This window comes from Ananas comosus, linkage group 2 (assembly GCF_001540865.1).
Source record: "Ananas comosus cultivar F153 linkage group 2, ASM154086v1, whole genome shotgun sequence".
In the NCBI taxonomy this organism is placed as follows: Eukaryota; Viridiplantae; Streptophyta; class Magnoliopsida; order Poales; family Bromeliaceae; genus Ananas; species Ananas comosus.
In genome coordinates this window covers 10,840,901-10,856,841 of record NC_033622.1, presented here as the reverse complement: position 1 = coordinate 10,856,841, position 15,941 = coordinate 10,840,901, and the positions used below count along the sequence as shown (strand labels likewise).

General features: G+C 34.4%; 2 protein-coding genes across 8 annotated transcripts; one reads left to right on the top strand and one right to left on the bottom strand.

Annotated features, from left to right (window-relative positions):
* Nucleotides 284–3,343, top strand: LOC109706475 (serine/threonine-protein kinase RIPK-like). The gene is made up of 5 exons (XM_020227303.1): nucleotides 284–911; nucleotides 1,037–1,172; nucleotides 1,304–1,440; nucleotides 2,214–2,337; nucleotides 2,417–3,343. The coding sequence occupies exons 1-5, from the start codon at nucleotides 501–503 to the stop codon at nucleotides 2,995–2,997; spliced, it is 1,389 nt and encodes a 462-aa protein (XP_020082892.1). The 5' UTR covers nucleotides 284–500; the 3' UTR covers nucleotides 2,998–3,343.
* On the bottom strand, nucleotides 5,135–13,132 carry LOC109706476. Of its 7 annotated transcripts, none has more exons than XR_002215214.1 (6): nucleotides 12,365–13,110; nucleotides 11,581–12,108; nucleotides 7,894–8,210; nucleotides 7,212–7,307; nucleotides 6,346–6,416; nucleotides 5,135–5,656 (listed from the first exon to the last, which is right to left on the bottom strand). XR_002215214.1 is itself a non-coding variant. In XM_020227304.1 (2 exons), exon 1 carries the CDS (start codon nucleotides 12,795–12,797, stop codon nucleotides 12,369–12,371), a length of 429 nt encoding a protein of 142 aa, XP_020082893.1. In that variant the 5' UTR covers nucleotides 12,798–13,132; the 3' UTR covers nucleotides 11,724–12,108; nucleotides 12,365–12,368. The 7 variants fall into 7 exon arrangements, 1 of the variants encoding a protein (XP_020082893.1); XR_002215213.1 differs by having other exon boundaries at nucleotides 7,905–8,210; nucleotides 12,365–13,109; XR_002215212.1 differs by lacking the exon at nucleotides 7,894–8,210 and adding an exon at nucleotides 11,206–11,354 and having other exon boundaries at nucleotides 12,365–13,097.

Genomic DNA, 15,941 nt, shown 5'->3' with positions numbered 1-15,941 from the left:
ATAAATCTTTTCAAATAAAATACAATCTAAACTATACCGTTACGCTTGGATCGAGCCGTTAGTACTTCACCAAGTGGCATGAGATCCACAAATTATATAAAAAATCAAAAATAAGAATCCAAAGTTGGTGGAGCATCACTTTCTCATGAGGGAGTGTAAAAACCAAATAAGTTGCTTGTATCCAATCCTTTATTAGACTCAAATTAAACCTATAAATAATATTTATTTTAAAAGGCTAGCTATTGCTTATGCACTTATATATGTATTCAAATCATACATAACAAATTCCATAGGTTTCTTTTTTGTCATTGACAAAGTCAAGGGCCTTCATGCATTGGCTCTCCCCCCTTTCAAATTAATACACAAGCAAACACAACCATTATATATAGGTGGATCCTTAGCCTTTTAGTTGTGAGCCTTTACCCTCTCTCTCTCTCTCTCTCTCTCTCTCTCTCTCTCTCTCTCTCTACAAAGTGAATGTGTTGTTGATCTATACTAAGATGGCTAAGAGTTCATCATGGAAGTTATTTTGCATGGGTTGTTTTGGGGGTGTTGAAGAGATAAGCACAAAGAAGAGCACAAAAGGAGGAGAAAAGAAGAGCAGCCACTGCAGCAACAATAGCTCAAGTTCTCCTTCAAGGCTCTCATTCTCAAGTTTGGATTCCACACAAGCCCTCTCTCCCGAAGACCTCTCGTTGACGCTCTCGGGTTCGAACCTCCATGTGTTCACCCTCGCGGAGCTCAAAGCCGCGACCAAGAACTTCTCGACGACGAACTTCCTCGGCTCGGGCGGCTTCGGCCCAGTCTACAAAGGCTTCGTCGACGAGAAGTTGCGGCCCGGGCTCAGGGCTCAGCAGGTGGCTGTGAAGTACTTGGACTCAGAAGGAGTGCAAGGTCATAGAGAATGGCTGGTAACTAATTAAGAAACTAACTATCATAATAAATCTTTCTTTGTTATACTAATTAATTTGATGATCTTGGCACTAATTAGTGTTTTATTTTTCTTTTTTTTTTTTGTTACTGTTTTGTTACATAGGCTGAGGTGATCTTTCTAGGGCAATTGAGGCATCCTCATCTGGTGAAGTTGATTGGTTACTGCTATGAAGATGAGCATAGAATGCTAGTTTATGAGTACATGACCAAAGGGAGCTTGGAGAACCATCTTTTCAAAAGTAAGTTCATTTTATTGTTAGTATATATTTTGAACCATTTCAAGTTTAGTTCCTAAATCATTTTGAAACTTAGATCATCAAAAAAAAGAGCTTAGTACTAAAGCTATTTTTTTCCTTGTGGGTGCATGCAGGATATCTAGCTGCTTTACCGTGGTCGGCGCGAATAAAGATCGCGGTTGAAGCCGCGAAGGGCCTCGCCTTCCTTCACGATGCCGAGAGGCCCGTCATTTACCGCGATTTCAAAGCTTCCAACATATTATTAGACTCAGTAAGTCTCCATATACATCCTTTTATTATTGTTATTATTATTATTATTATTATTATTGTTCTACCATATATAAATATCATACTAGCTAGTCCCTAAAAATGCTTTGGATTGATTAAGCACCAAGAAAGAGCAAGTCAAACTGTGGGTTTTGTATCCAAAATCATCGGTCAAGGCCCTTGGATAGTTTTGACTTTTTCTTTTTCACTTTTTTTTTTTTTTTTTTTTATGAATAACATTTGGAAGAACTTTCCTATATATGCCAATGAGAGTGATTGAAGCCAAGTTGAGCACTCATCATGTTATTATTTTATACATAAAAAATAATTGGATGTAATAACTGGCACATATGAATAAAGGGGGAATCTCTATCAAAGCTATAATAGCTTTAAATCCCTTTCCACCTCAACTATATATATATATATAGATGGGTTTAGTTAGGGTGATTGTGACATGGGCATCTAAGTAATAGTCATAAATAGTTATACCAACTCTAAACCACCTACTTTATCAAAATCTTTGTACCAAATTTGTATTTGACTAACAAAAAGTGAAGAGAGATCTAGGTATGATAAAAACAAAGTAGAATTTGAATTTTATCTTAGAGTTAATGATTCTTGTCAAAATTAGCATTTGAGTACATGGAAAAAGACAAAGACCTTTCAAAATTACTTCATTTTGCTAGTAAAGCCAATATTAAGAGACTAGATTTCCTACTATGGTTTTTGTAGTCTTAATTACATCATCTAATCATGTTGCTCTCACTCTATATATAGGACTTCAAGGCGAAGCTCTCGGACTTTGGGCTCGCGAAGGACGGCCCGCAAGGAGACGACACTCATGTCACGACACGCGTCATGGGCACGCAAGGCTACGCTGCTCCAGAGTACATCTTAACTGGTACATATTTAGACCCAAATATGTCTCGTAACATATTTTACCGTCGCGGATCACAAAATGACATCTATTTTCTTTTCAGGCCATCTTACTACGAAGAGTGATGTCTACAGCTTCGGAGTTGTACTGTTGGAGCTATTGAGCGGTCGTCGATGCGTCGACAGGGCTCGACGAGACAGAGAACAGAACCTTGTGGACTGGGCCAGGCCTTATTTGAAGAAGCCCGATAAGTTATACCGGATCATGGACCCGACCCTCGAATTGCAGTATTCTCACAAAGGAGCACAAAAGGCTGCTGCAGTTGCTTATCAGTGCTTAAGCCACAGGACGAAATCACGGCCTAGCATGAAAGAGGTCGTCGAGGCGTTGGAGCCGCTTTTGGAGCTCAGGGATGTGCCGATCGGCACGTTCGTGTTCACGGTCGAGGGAGATGAAGGCGAGGAAAACGAGACGAAGAAGATCGACATGAAGGTCGAACTGACGGGCAGAGAGGAACAGCAAAGTGATCATCATGATCACCATCATATGAGGCATAAAAAGCGGTACCCGAACTCCGCGATTCATGCCGAAATCGTGCTCCGGAGAGACCGGAGTGGATCGTACACCAACTCATTGCGAAAGGGCCAGAGCTCGCCGAGCCACCAACGCGATAGAGGGGCGTAAGTCGCCGCGAACATCAACGTATTAGTTGTACATATACAAATGTGAAATTGAGAGAAAGCTCAAGCTCGACGTATAGATGCCACCAACGCGATAGAGGGGCGTAAGTCGCCGCGAACATCGACGTATAGATGCCAAAATAGCAAATTGTTTGTTGTTACAATAAGTACAGTGTGATTTTTTTTTATTTTTTTTTTTTTTGGTTTTTTGATATGAAATTGAGAGAAAGCTCAAGCTCAGTGTTCTTTTTGTGCTCTGCTAGCCAAATTATTTTCGAAACAATCAAGAGTAAATTGTGCTAAAAAAAAAGTGTAGAGAAAAAAAAAAAAAAAAAAAAAAANAAAAAAAAATGGATGAGATAAACACACAAGGATCATGTATCTCTCACAAAATATATGTATTACCTTATTAGAGTTGCTGTAAAATCGAGAAAATTTTTGGAAGAAGAACCTTTTACTTCTTTTCCTATTCTTACACGGTTTTTCTATCTACATTTACTTGTGTAGAATTAAATGTGACTGAGCCTTACAATTATTTACTTGAAAACTTAAATTGACTTATCATCGTGACAATGACTTTTTTTTTTTTCTTCGACCACTAGCTGTAAAATACGATTGCGTGCATCCCAAGTACAGATACAATGTCTACGCAGAATCGTCAACAATCAACCAAACAATCATTTGAAGAGGAAAAGGAAACATTGAAGAAAAAGCTGTAATTTCAACAGCTGTTTGCTGAATTCAAAGGCAGTGGCTACATGTTGTTGAAAATGTAACAGCAAATCCTGGTAGCCAAAATCTAAGGGCAAAATGTAATAGCAAAACCTGGTGGTTAGAGCAGAATCATCTTTATGTTCTATTTATTTATTTTTGTGGAAGAATCAGAGAGCAAACTGCTCCTAAAGAGAAACACTCAAACAATTAAACCATCTTCTATAAGTTGAGTAAGCAAGCCCAAATCCCAAAACAACAAAGTACTATAAAAAAAAAAAGGACCCAAGTTAAAATGATAAATAGACGAAGAACATGAAGCATCTAACCATAACTGAAGCAAAGAACCTCAATAGAAGAAGACCAAAATCACAGAAAACATTAAACTAAAGAAAATCATCAAGTAGGAGTCGACAAATAGGGTCGCTACTACGAAACAAGAAAACAATATACCGATCAAACAAAAACAACACTATGCACCAAAAATCATTATTAAATTGTGTTTAGATCTTAGCCTTTCTTGAACACCAAGCATTTTGAATGAAAATTTTATTTATTACGCTGCAAATTATCACTATTTACTGAGCCTGGAATTACCAAAAACCAAAATACGTAAAAGTTTCATATCATGAAAAAGGAATGAAATGTGAATCCAACAGTGTGACAGTATTTCTCTCTGAGTAATATAGCCTTTGCATTGTTGGAGGAAAATTCAAAATCCCTTAATCATTATTATTACTACTTAAATTTCTTAATTACTATTATTATTATTTTAATTGTTATTTATTAATTCTTTTATTCTCATTTATTAGTATTCATTGTTATTTATTTTAATTAATGAGATGGATTAATAGTGGAAACGGTTTCCACTATTGGAATCCTTTGAGGATTCCAATGTTTAACCCATTCTCTTTATATATTGGATTATTCCTCTACATATTGTTCATGATATATGAATATTGTAGAGAGAAGTAAAAGAGATGAAATTTTGTTTTGAAATCTCTTTTTCATAAGTTAATTTTCTTTTGTTTATCGCTGGGTGTTGAAAGAGTCTCCGTCAACCTCCTTCACGATCGTGCTCGCAGGAGGAGGAATTCCGGTCGTACCTTGGGGTGTTGTTCCCGGTTAATCCCGCACGTAAGGACGGGAATACGCCTTAGGGCAGTGCCTCGCACGCTTCCGGATCAATTAAGTATTTATTTGGATTTAGCGATCATCTGTAAGTTGATTTATTTATTTTCATAATAAAATTTAGTTAGATTTAAATCACAATTAGATTTCTGTGCGGCATTTGTTCCAACATGCATATCTTGGCCCAAGATTAACCGATCTCTATGTCTTCACCCTCGATCTGAATTCAACTTTTGCGCATATTCTGGTTATCTGTATTTAACCTGATCAAATTCATCTCTCCTCTGTTAAAAGCATAAGAATCTAAGAAAGGTTACTCTTGCTCGGAGTACGTAGAAAGTGTTCTACATTAGTGTGACATGATTGGCAAGGTTGAGCTATCAAGAACAAGTAAACAAGATCGTGTAACTGCTTCCTTATGTTCCAGTTGGCAGTATCATGCTTGTCAAGATAATATTCGTCTCGCGTGCAAGAATATGTTCTGTTTTAACCCGACTGTGGCAGTATCTGCAAGCTACAGTGTAGTTCTAAAGCCCTTTACATTATCTGCGAAATCTACAAGTGTAATCCGTCCTAAATCCACCCTGATCCGCCAGCAAATGGAATGGAAGACGAGAGACTCCATTCTTTCTTTAATCCATCCCGATCCATAAAAAATCTGCTCCCGTTCCGATCCGCCCCGAATAGAGCAATTAATGGGGTCCAAAATAGGATTAAAATTAACTCACCCTGCATCCGCCCCGACCTGACAAGACATGGAGCGAGAAATGATGGTCCCCTCCCGTCTCCGGATCCGCCCTGTTTGCATCCCTATCCTATACCTGTACACACCAAAAGCATAAATGAGGGTACTAGGATATATGATTAATGGATATTATAGTGTAGATGGCACAAAACTTTCTGCACTAGGACATCCAAATTGACAAATGACACTATTGAATATAATCTTAGAGTATTCAAATTATTTAAAAATAAAATTTTATATTATCTTCAGTATTGTCTATTTAGTGATCAAATCATATCAAAGTGGCCACAATATTAATGATGTAAATTGAACAATTGTAAAGAATCGATGATAAATTTTTTCGAATTTGAAATCAGAGTTGTGGATTTTAATCTGAATCGTAAATTAATATTATAGATTCAACCAATTTACATTGGTTTACCATATTAAACAAATAAACATCGCATATTCGTCATTCAAAATTATTGATATTGAGACCTTCTGGTTACAAGATAAATAGGGTTGAAAATTTATAAAATTTCTTTTCAATATAGTTCAAGTGCTCTAAATTATATTCACCAGTGTTGATCATTAATTTGGATATACTATTATCGATAATGAAGTGAATAGCACAAAGTGCTATTTATAGCAAAATAGCCTTACTTAATATGTACCAGAAACTACATGAAATCCGCTAGAATGTGTAAGCCACACGTAGCACAAGTTTTAGATCACTACACTTAAAATAAACAGCACAAACAATTTTTATTTTAATTGCATACTTACATTTGGTAAAAGAAGAATCTTTCAAAGAGAACTTGTGAACACATCATAGCACCTGGGCACAGCCCAAAAATCTACACGAAAAAAGAAAAAGAAAGAAACAACAACAACAACAACAACAACAATTAGGCATTTATTCGATGTAGAGATAGAAAAATATAGAAATTAGCTTACATGATGACCATGTCGATATATATCCTTTTATTCTTTCTATCAAAAATGAATGTAAGAAATTACCTCTTTGATAAAAATGCATGGAGACCCTTCCCCTCAACAATAGCCATTTTGAGATAGGCTGTTTTCTTTTCTCTTTTTCTTTTTTTCATTGTTTTATTGATTGGCACATTCATTTCTTTTGACGTGTAAAGTTGAATTGGAGATTTCGTTAAATTAATTAGTGATTCTTTCAAATTTCACAAATCTAACTACTTTTCAGCTAAAGGAACTGTGAATCCCATTAATGATTAATGATCATAGGTTAAAAGGATCATTAATTTAGTGAAATCTCCAATTTAATTGAAAAATAACTTGCATCGAAATATAGAGAAATTGAGAGAATGACAATAAAGACAAAGAAATAAATCCAAAATGGGCTACAGATAAAGGGGCATTTTTACCTACTTTCAGTTGAAAGAGACACCCGAAACACAGGAGATCAAAATGAGGCCTCAAATTGCCAAGCTCCAACTAAATTCCAAATCAATCAAAAACTCCAAATCTCTGCCAAAAGCAGCTATCTAACTATGTGGTAATTTCTTTTTTCTAAGAAAAAGATTGACGAAAGTTTGGTATTAAACAAATTTAACTCAAAACAGGTATAAATGATTAGTATACAGGCCTGATGTATAAAATAGAGAAGAGAGAGGTACCTTCTTGAGCTCTGTAGTGTGCAAAAAATTCTTCCTCAGAACAACTTCTGCTCCACCTTTTCATGCAATTTGCCATTAGCACATGATCTATCCAATCTGAGAAAAAATTTTTTAAAAAATATCAAAGCTATAATAGTGAATTTAGTGAAAAAGCAAGAGTGGAACGAGAAAGGCTGTAAAAGATTTTTAAGAAATCTTTCTATCCAGTTATAACAAATGACTAATTCGGTGAGCGAGAACTATTCAACATATTCATACTTGCTCCAATCCAACTAAATATCCTCCAGGTAAACATCTCCAAAGCTTACCTCATTTTTTACATGGCACTTGAACATTAAAAATTCTGAATTTAATACCTAAATCTTCTAGTGCATATGACTGAAAAGTTCATGAAGTCCTACTGGAACTAACTGTTTCAGTATAAATTATGGAATAGTCCATCAAATAACAGGATATTCTACAATGGTAAAATGTACTCCGTCAAAAAAAGTCAACAATACTCGTAAAGATGTGAAGAGAATTCACACATCACATATTGGTAGTGAAATCAAAACTCTCAAAGTTCAGGCGCTCATTCCAAAATACAATGTATTTTGAATAAGGTATGTACACTTTCACTTATCATCTACTGCAATCTGTTATTCGATCAGCAGGCAAGAAAAGCATTCCAAACTGCCCTTACAATGAACTAACCGCATCACATATTTAGTCCACTTGAATTCTGCAACTCTTGGCGCCAAGAAGATACAATTGAAGACAAGTTCAACAACAAATTTTGATTGAACCTCTTATTTCATCAAGTCAAATCATGGAGAGTAAATCTAGTGGTGATTTCCTCCGAAAGCAAGCAGAATCAAAGTCAGGAAGTTGAAACTCAGGAAAATACTTGAAAAGGTTGATCACTTAAACACGAAAAGCTTCCAACTATTGCTAGATAAGTGAAGAGCCTTTATGTCTTCTGATGACAGCTTCCAAGCCATGGTATGTTTAGAAGTTGAGCTGCAGGGGGGGAAAATTATTCTTCTTATATATCGAATTATAAGAACCATTTTGTTGTCACTTAAGATTATTTTTGAAATAAAAACATTGTTTACTTACATGATGTGTACAGGGCATGGAAGATGAAAGTTTCAATAGTTTTTCATTAAATTATTTTCGAAATAAAAACATTGTTTACTTAAATGATGTGTACAGCCCTACAGGGCACGGAAGATTAAAATTTCAATACTCATATCATTATGCCAATGGGCCAATTGCTTGGATATTGTATCATCACAAGGAAATGCAGAACATGCATGTAAACCCCATTACGCCCATGCCCATCGTATATCACTCACTGCCAGCTTCAATGAAAACATATTTCAAACTAATTTACATAAAAACCCTCAACAACACCATAGGGATCAAAGTGACTGAATACACACTAAAGCACTCAAACAACTGAATGCATTAGCACCTGCTGTTAGAAAAAAAGAAACCTACATGGTTATGAAGAGATTCTTCTGCGAAACACGATGACATGATTAAAGGAGAAGTGCAAGGTCTCAACATTCACGACAAATCATTCATCAAGAGGTATTCCATAGCAATCTAAATTTTGCATCTGGAGCTAAGTCATAGTTCCTTAAAATTTCACAGAGATAACAGGACTAAATCCTCAGAACATTCTGAAGGTAGCAGAAAAGATTGTTCTCATATATGTTTTCTTAAGCAGAAATAATGCATGTCGAATGTCAGGGAAGTCCCTGTTATGTAAAACAGTTGCATGCTGCTTAAGTCGAGTGGCAAGGTAGTAAGTTGTGGTCTCTGAAACAAAACTAGCTTGTGAAAACACAATCTGAATCTTTCCATCCAGATAAAAGGCGGTTACACTATTTACAGAGAAGTAACAAAATTTCAGCATACAGTACCACCATATCCGTCCTCACAATCTTCATTTTAACTTTTTGTGGCCTACCCTGAAGCATATGAAATGCATGGGCTAAAATCAACATATAGCGGAACACAATTCTTACTTTCTTCAAAAGCATTGAAATTATCCAAGTCACAACTAAATGTTAGAATCAGGTTTCAACAATTTTAGGCTAGGCCTAAATTACATGTTTAATGACATAATATCAAAATTATGGAGCTGTGTTACTAGAACAAACACCGTATAAACACACAGACCTAAGGCATGAGATTCTCATGTTGCTATTAATATTAAAGACTCCCATGGCAGTAACAGTGTCTGTGCGGGGCCTACCACATTTACCCAACATAAAGACATGTCAGTCACATTCTTACGCAAACTTCTAAAACAAATGGTGCAATTAGAACAACAAGAAAAGCTTTCTCAAATTCTTCATATTAAAATATATACATACTACGTAATGGTCTACTGATCAAGGAATAAAAACAAATATATGTATAAAAACTTTGGCCATTTGCTAAAACATGTATAAAACAACATCACAATTCATTCAGTGACGACTGCTACATGACATTATAGGTCAAACGCTCTCATGTCCTGCACATATGACCAATCATGGCCAAACTTCTGATTCTCGTGCATCTTATTAGCTATTTTACAATTTTCTGAGCTCACAGACCAAGTGAACCTCATAATACTTAAAGAAATTATGGCATTTTCACCTAACATTAGTACATGACCATACAAAAGTAACTTCTTTATCATAATGCTACTTATGTTAGTAAGGCTTTCTTTGGATGTAGGAATAAGTTATCTTATAATAACTTACTCTGTATGAAAATTTCCTTTCATGATTGGCTCCTTGAAAGATCTCGTCATCCATGATTCAGAAATTGATTTATCTTATTCCAAGAAAGAGACTTGAAGGCCGAATACACTATGCCAATCTAGACATTGGATTACATCCTCATCTAACAAATATTACAAGCTTTTCGAAGAAATTAAAGAGAGATATACTGAAAAAGATATTTATGTATCCAAATAGGATCTAAATTTGGGACAAATACCTTTCTACTTTTATATCCTTGCAAAAATTCTGAAATTTAAGACTACATATAGAAGGAAGCAGTTCAACACCATTTTAGCTTATACGAAGCCCCTACAGAGATTAAATGCATCACTATTTATGTTTCGCGATGGATGTCCATTTACACTGTGAAATCCTACGCGATTTTGAAATTAATCATGAAAATACTAGTACCCAAATTCTCATGTTGGACTCCCTGGAATTCACGTTAACACTCCTTGCAAGATGCAGTGATTTCACTCTAGTCCATCATTTCAGTAGTTGTACATATTCTGGACGATGACTTCTCATGACATCTCAATATGCAATTTTCTTATTTTTCGCCAAAAAAAATACTCGGACATAAATGCTTACAAACTCAGATGCATTATGCATAGATATGGAAAATCCTTTTTTCCATGAACGCTAATCACTTTATGTACTTGATTGCACTAATCTAGCGGCAAAAACAATGTAAACTGATAGTGTTCAGAACATTTTGCCTTTCAATATGAACCGAAAAATCTCATTTAACAGATAATGTGCAGTAACCAAAATCTGGTTGTCAACAAGATTCACACATTTCCTTCGCCATTATGAAAAATCGCAACTTGCTTTGTGTAAAATACAAAAAGAGAGGGGGAAAAAAGGTCGAAACAAAATGTAAGTGAAAAACACTACTCTGATCAAGACATCTTATCCCTGCGAACAGCCACATACTATTTACATTGCAAAACAATTTGGCACCCTCTGCAATATATGGAATTTGTAAGAAATTTCTTGAAAAAAAAAAAAAAAAAAAACATAAAGAAGATCGGAACTTGCGTGTTTCAATACTACCGTGCACGCCGCAGAATCTGTATACAACCGATGAATAATAAAATTCTTTTTTTTATTAGGAGAATTCAGGTATTTGATATCAGCAGGTTTCAATTGAAGAGAGATAATTGATCATAAACGGTAAAAATATACCCAAAAAAAAAAGAAAAATTTTTTTAAAAGAAAGTAAATCACACCATTTATCACTGGACTTTAAATTGTTTCAATCGAGACACGAATATTTCTTTCAATTAAGTCTCTGCGCAGCGACAAAACCCATTTTCGCAACCAGAGAAATCCGTTTCTTCTCTTAATCTTTGACCACTTCTGAACCCTAACTTTTAACCTAGGAGAAAAAAAAAAAAAAAAAAAAAGCGAGAAATCATCTATATCAATGATTTAAAAGAGAAAAGAAAGGGGGAAAGAGTAGGTAGAAAAGCAAAATCCAAAGCCAAAACTCAGAAATTAAAACGGGAAAAAAAATAAAGAAATATAATGAAATTTATTCAAATCAATAACATTCGGGAGTAAATTAAAAAAGAAAAAAAAAAGCAGGGAAATGCAAAAATTACCGGATTTCGATCGAAGCCCTAAAGGAAGGACCATTGCGTTGACCAGTTTTCTTTTGCGGCGCTCGTTGAAAAGGGCACAAAGAAAGAACGCGTACCCAAAATAAAAATAAAATAAAATAAAACGATAATAGCTACAATAAGGATTATCACAAACCGAACATTCTTTATTTTAATATGTAAAATAAAATAAAAAACATATAATAATCTTACAGCACCCGGCGTATAAAAGACATATAATAACAAAACGACAACTGTAGTAGTTGGACGATACACTCGGGTGGACTTGAACTGGGTCCATGCCCAAGCTTACTACGAAGTAACTGCTGCTTGGACCCGGTTCACAGACCAGACCAAGTAACCAGCGACACGAGGACCCACTTGGACTACACTACGCTGGAAGTTGACGGGTTTAGTTCACGGATGAAGTGGCGCACATGGTCCAGGGAAAATTTACACTCAGGCAAGATTTTTTTTTTTTTTGCTTTAACTGGCCCGGACCAAGAATGATGTGGCAGTACTTGTTAGGTCCTGCAGGATTATGACAAAAATATTATAAAGGGGAAAGAAGTACCTTCGCCCAATTAATATTTTGATAAAAAAATAAAAATATTTGACATAAAGAAAGTTAAACACCTTTCGTCCAATCTATTCTCCCAATTCTGGCGGAGTTTGATGGCTTGAATTATAAAATAGGTTGGGCCAAAAGGTATTATCTTTTTATCTTCTTTTTTTTTTATTTTTTTTTAAGAATTGGATGAAGGACATACAAACCCTCCTTACGTACAATATTATCTGAGCTCGCCGAGGGCCTCTCTTTTTGCATAATCACCGACGAGCGCGACGGAGACGAGAAGGGAGGTGGCGAGCAGAAGGGTCGTAACGGACCCGACTGCAGCGGCCCGCTCCAAGCGGGATGCCACGGCCGGAGAGACGGCTTCTGCGAACGGCGCCGCGAGGGGGAGGAGCAGCGCAAGCATGGCGACGTTGAAGGCGACGACGACAGCGACGGCGAAGAGCGACTGGATTAAGAGATTGAGGAAGTCGTTACCAGCGTTGAGGCCGACGTCGTCGAACAGCGTGGCTGTCAGCACGAGCTCGGCGACGGCGACCAAGAGGAGGCACCTGCTGGCCCCCCGAATCTGCAGGTTGTTGGGGCGATCGCCAATTGGAGCGTCGTGGAGCGTCGGATTGAGCAATAATCCACCACGATACACCATTGTAATACAATGAAAGCTACCACAAAATAGAGAGAGAGAGAGAGAGAGAGCGATGATGAATCGAAGAATGATATTATTATTGTGAACGAAAAAAAGGATGATGGGTTTAAATAGATTTTTTGGGGCGGGTAGATGCCGTACACGTGTAAGAGAGAGGATATCAATGGAACAAAATTTTGGTAGGCATCCTTTCCAAACAATTTTATTTGAGGATCTCTAAATAATTTTATTTGAGGACAATGCCGCTGCGTGATCGTGAACCTCGAAAATAATATTTGTGGGCTCCGTTTTCTAGAAAGAGAAAGAAAAGGAAAAACGGGCGGCGGTGACGGGCGCCCATACACACGCGGCGTTCATCAGCTTCATTCTCAAACAAATTGTTTGGGATCGGATGCTCACCAAATTTTCGGAGTCATTAATTGTAGGCATGGCTTTTTTTTTTTTTTTGGGAGAAGAAAAAGAATTAATATTTGAAAACATAAAATACCTCTTACGCGACCAAATAAAATTTAACGGAGCCGTTTCTTTTCTTTCCGCGCAGGGCCGCAGGCTTGGTAAAATGCATGCAGACCCCTCAACAGTAGCTGACAGTGAAATACGTTTCCGCGCTCCCATGGCTAAAGCTTCGTTTGAGATTTTAGAGAGATTACATTACGTGCGGCTTAAAAGGACGATTAAAAAATTTTTGTTTATTTTTAGACATAATATTACGTTTCGCATATCGTGATTAGCCGATTATGTTATATTTTTTGCGATCTCATCGGAGAACGCAGAAATATATCTCTATATGTTTTTTTTACTGTTAAAGAACTATTCCTATTTTAACCATATGTAAGTGAAATAATAATTTTATCATCACAAATATATCCTTCCAAATGCCCCAACTGTTATAATCGTGCAGAAATATCCCTCCAAAATAATTTTAATGGTCTTCTTCTTTCTCATCTTATTACTTTTTAAAATTTAATCCAACCCATCACTATTGCAACATCTTCTCTCACACATTTTCTTCTAAATATTTTCTTTTAAGTAAAATAAGAAAAATCATAGAAAAAGTTAAATAGAAAAGAAACACTCGTTCGACATGGGCGAAACAACACGCGTTGTGTATGAATGGAGACAGAAAAATTTTAGTTAGGAAAGCATAAAAGAGAGAGCGGAAAAGGAAAAGGCAGAGAGATGAAAAAAAAAATTCATTACTATGGTTTTGGTTGAGAGAAAAAGGTATAATATAATTAAGAGGGGTCAAAATATCAATTTATCTCATTTATTAATCTGGACTAACTATTTTTCCTATCGTTAATTAAATTTTTCTAACGGATCATAACGGTAGGAATATATTTAAAAATATTAAAATTTTTACATAAATAATATAAGAATATTAAATTTTATAGAAATACATTTGTAATTCACTTTATATATTTACAAGAAACTGGATATGATTAAGGTCCCGTTTGGATACCTCTAAAAACGTAGCACGCTAGTAGGAAAATAATCCTATTGGATATCTCTAAAAACGTAGCACACTAGTAGAAAAATAATTCTATGAAGCGTTTGGAAGAAAAAAAAAAATGACATAATTTTTAGAGTATAGTTATATTATAATTCAAAAAATGGAGTAAACTTACAATCCACTCTAACCAAAGGAAAAAAATTCCACCATTTTGGACTCCCAAAAATGTATCAATTTCTAAATTTTAAATTGCAACATAAAATTTTAAATTTCAAATTTTAAAATTTTAAAATTCAATTTTAATTTTGATTTTATTTCAAATCTTAAATTTCAAATTTTAAATTTCAAATTTCAAAAAGTTCAAATTTTAAATTTCAATTCCAAATTCCAAATTTCAAACTTTCAAATTTCAAATTTTCAAAAAGTTCAAATTTCAAATTAATTTCAAATTCAAAATTTGATATTCGAATTTCAAATTTGAATTTCAAAAAGTTCCAATTTCAAATTTTCAAATTTTGAATTCGAATTTCAAATTTCAATTTCAAATGTTCAAATTTCAATTTCAACTTTCAATTTTAAATTCAATTTCAATTTCAAAAGTTCAATTTCAATTTCAAATTTTAATTTTAATTTTATTTTTTTATTTTAATTTCAATTTTCAAAATTTAAATTTAAACTTAAATTTTAAAATTTTAACTTTATAAATATGTCAATTAAATTATTAAATTTAAAATTAATTTTGATTATAATTTTTTTATTTCAAATTTAAAGTTTAAATGATATACTTTAAATTTCAAATTCCAAATTTCAAATTTCAAATTTAAAACATAAAATCTAATTTAATTTTTAAATTTTAAATTTTAAATTTTAATTTTATATTTTGAATTTTGAATTTTAATTTTTAAAATTTTATTTTTAAATTTTGAATTTTGAATTTTGAATTTTAAAATTTTAAAAATTTAATTGTTATAAATACTGTGGAATTGTATGATATGTATCCAAACTGCCTAAAAATAAAACTGTAAAATTTTTTTATAGTTACATAATTTCGTATTTCATTTAGACTAAAATTATAGAATAAAAATTTTATAAAATTTTTTAACTATCCATCCAAACCGGACCTAATGCTATTCTAATTTCGGATTTAATTGAGACGTCAATAGTTGAGAGGTCTCCATGCATTTTACCAAGCATACATGAAAAGGAAACGCCCCATTATATTTGAGTAGGTAGAACACGTGGCATTTTATTATTGGAGATCTCCGCACAATGCCCGATATCCTCGCTGGCCCAGAGGTTTCGTGTACGAAGAGTTTCTCCATCGCACCTCGCCGCAGCGACCGAGTCTCCAATTCTTGTCTTAAAATATTGCTCAATTATATACAATTATTTTATATTTTAAAGATGTCACAGGTCATTTATAGTCGCGGTGCGCACATAAAATATTTTATAATTTTCTTTTCATCGGTTTCTAGGTCGTACACGAAATAGTTGAAATTTAGACTAGTTATCCCACTTGGATTAGCTTTTTTAGTAAGTTCGTGAACATTTTTTTATTAATAAAGTATAAGTTGTTATAACTTAAAGACTTATGTAATATTGTAAATATAAGATTTTTGAGATGAATACTTATAATAGTATAATAGCTTTTTATGTTTTTGATATTTATGTAATCTGTGTTTGAATACTGT

Bases quoted from the DNA above. Each gene is read 5' to 3' on its own strand.
- LOC109706475 (XM_020227303.1), top strand. From the start codon at position 501: ATGGCTAAGAGTTCATCATGGAAGTTATTTTGCATGGGTTGTTTTGGG. The intron at 1,441-2,213 runs GTAAGTCTCCAT...CTCTATATATAG, and splicing joins CCAACATATTATTAGACTCA to GACTTCAAGGCGAAGCTCTC. The intron at 2,338-2,416 runs GTACATATTTAG...TTTTCTTTTCAG, and splicing joins TCCAGAGTACATCTTAACTG to GCCATCTTACTACGAAGAGT.
- LOC109706476 (XM_020227304.1), bottom strand. From the start codon at position 12,797: ATGGTGTATCGTGGTGGATTATTGCTCAATCCGACGCTCCACGACGCT.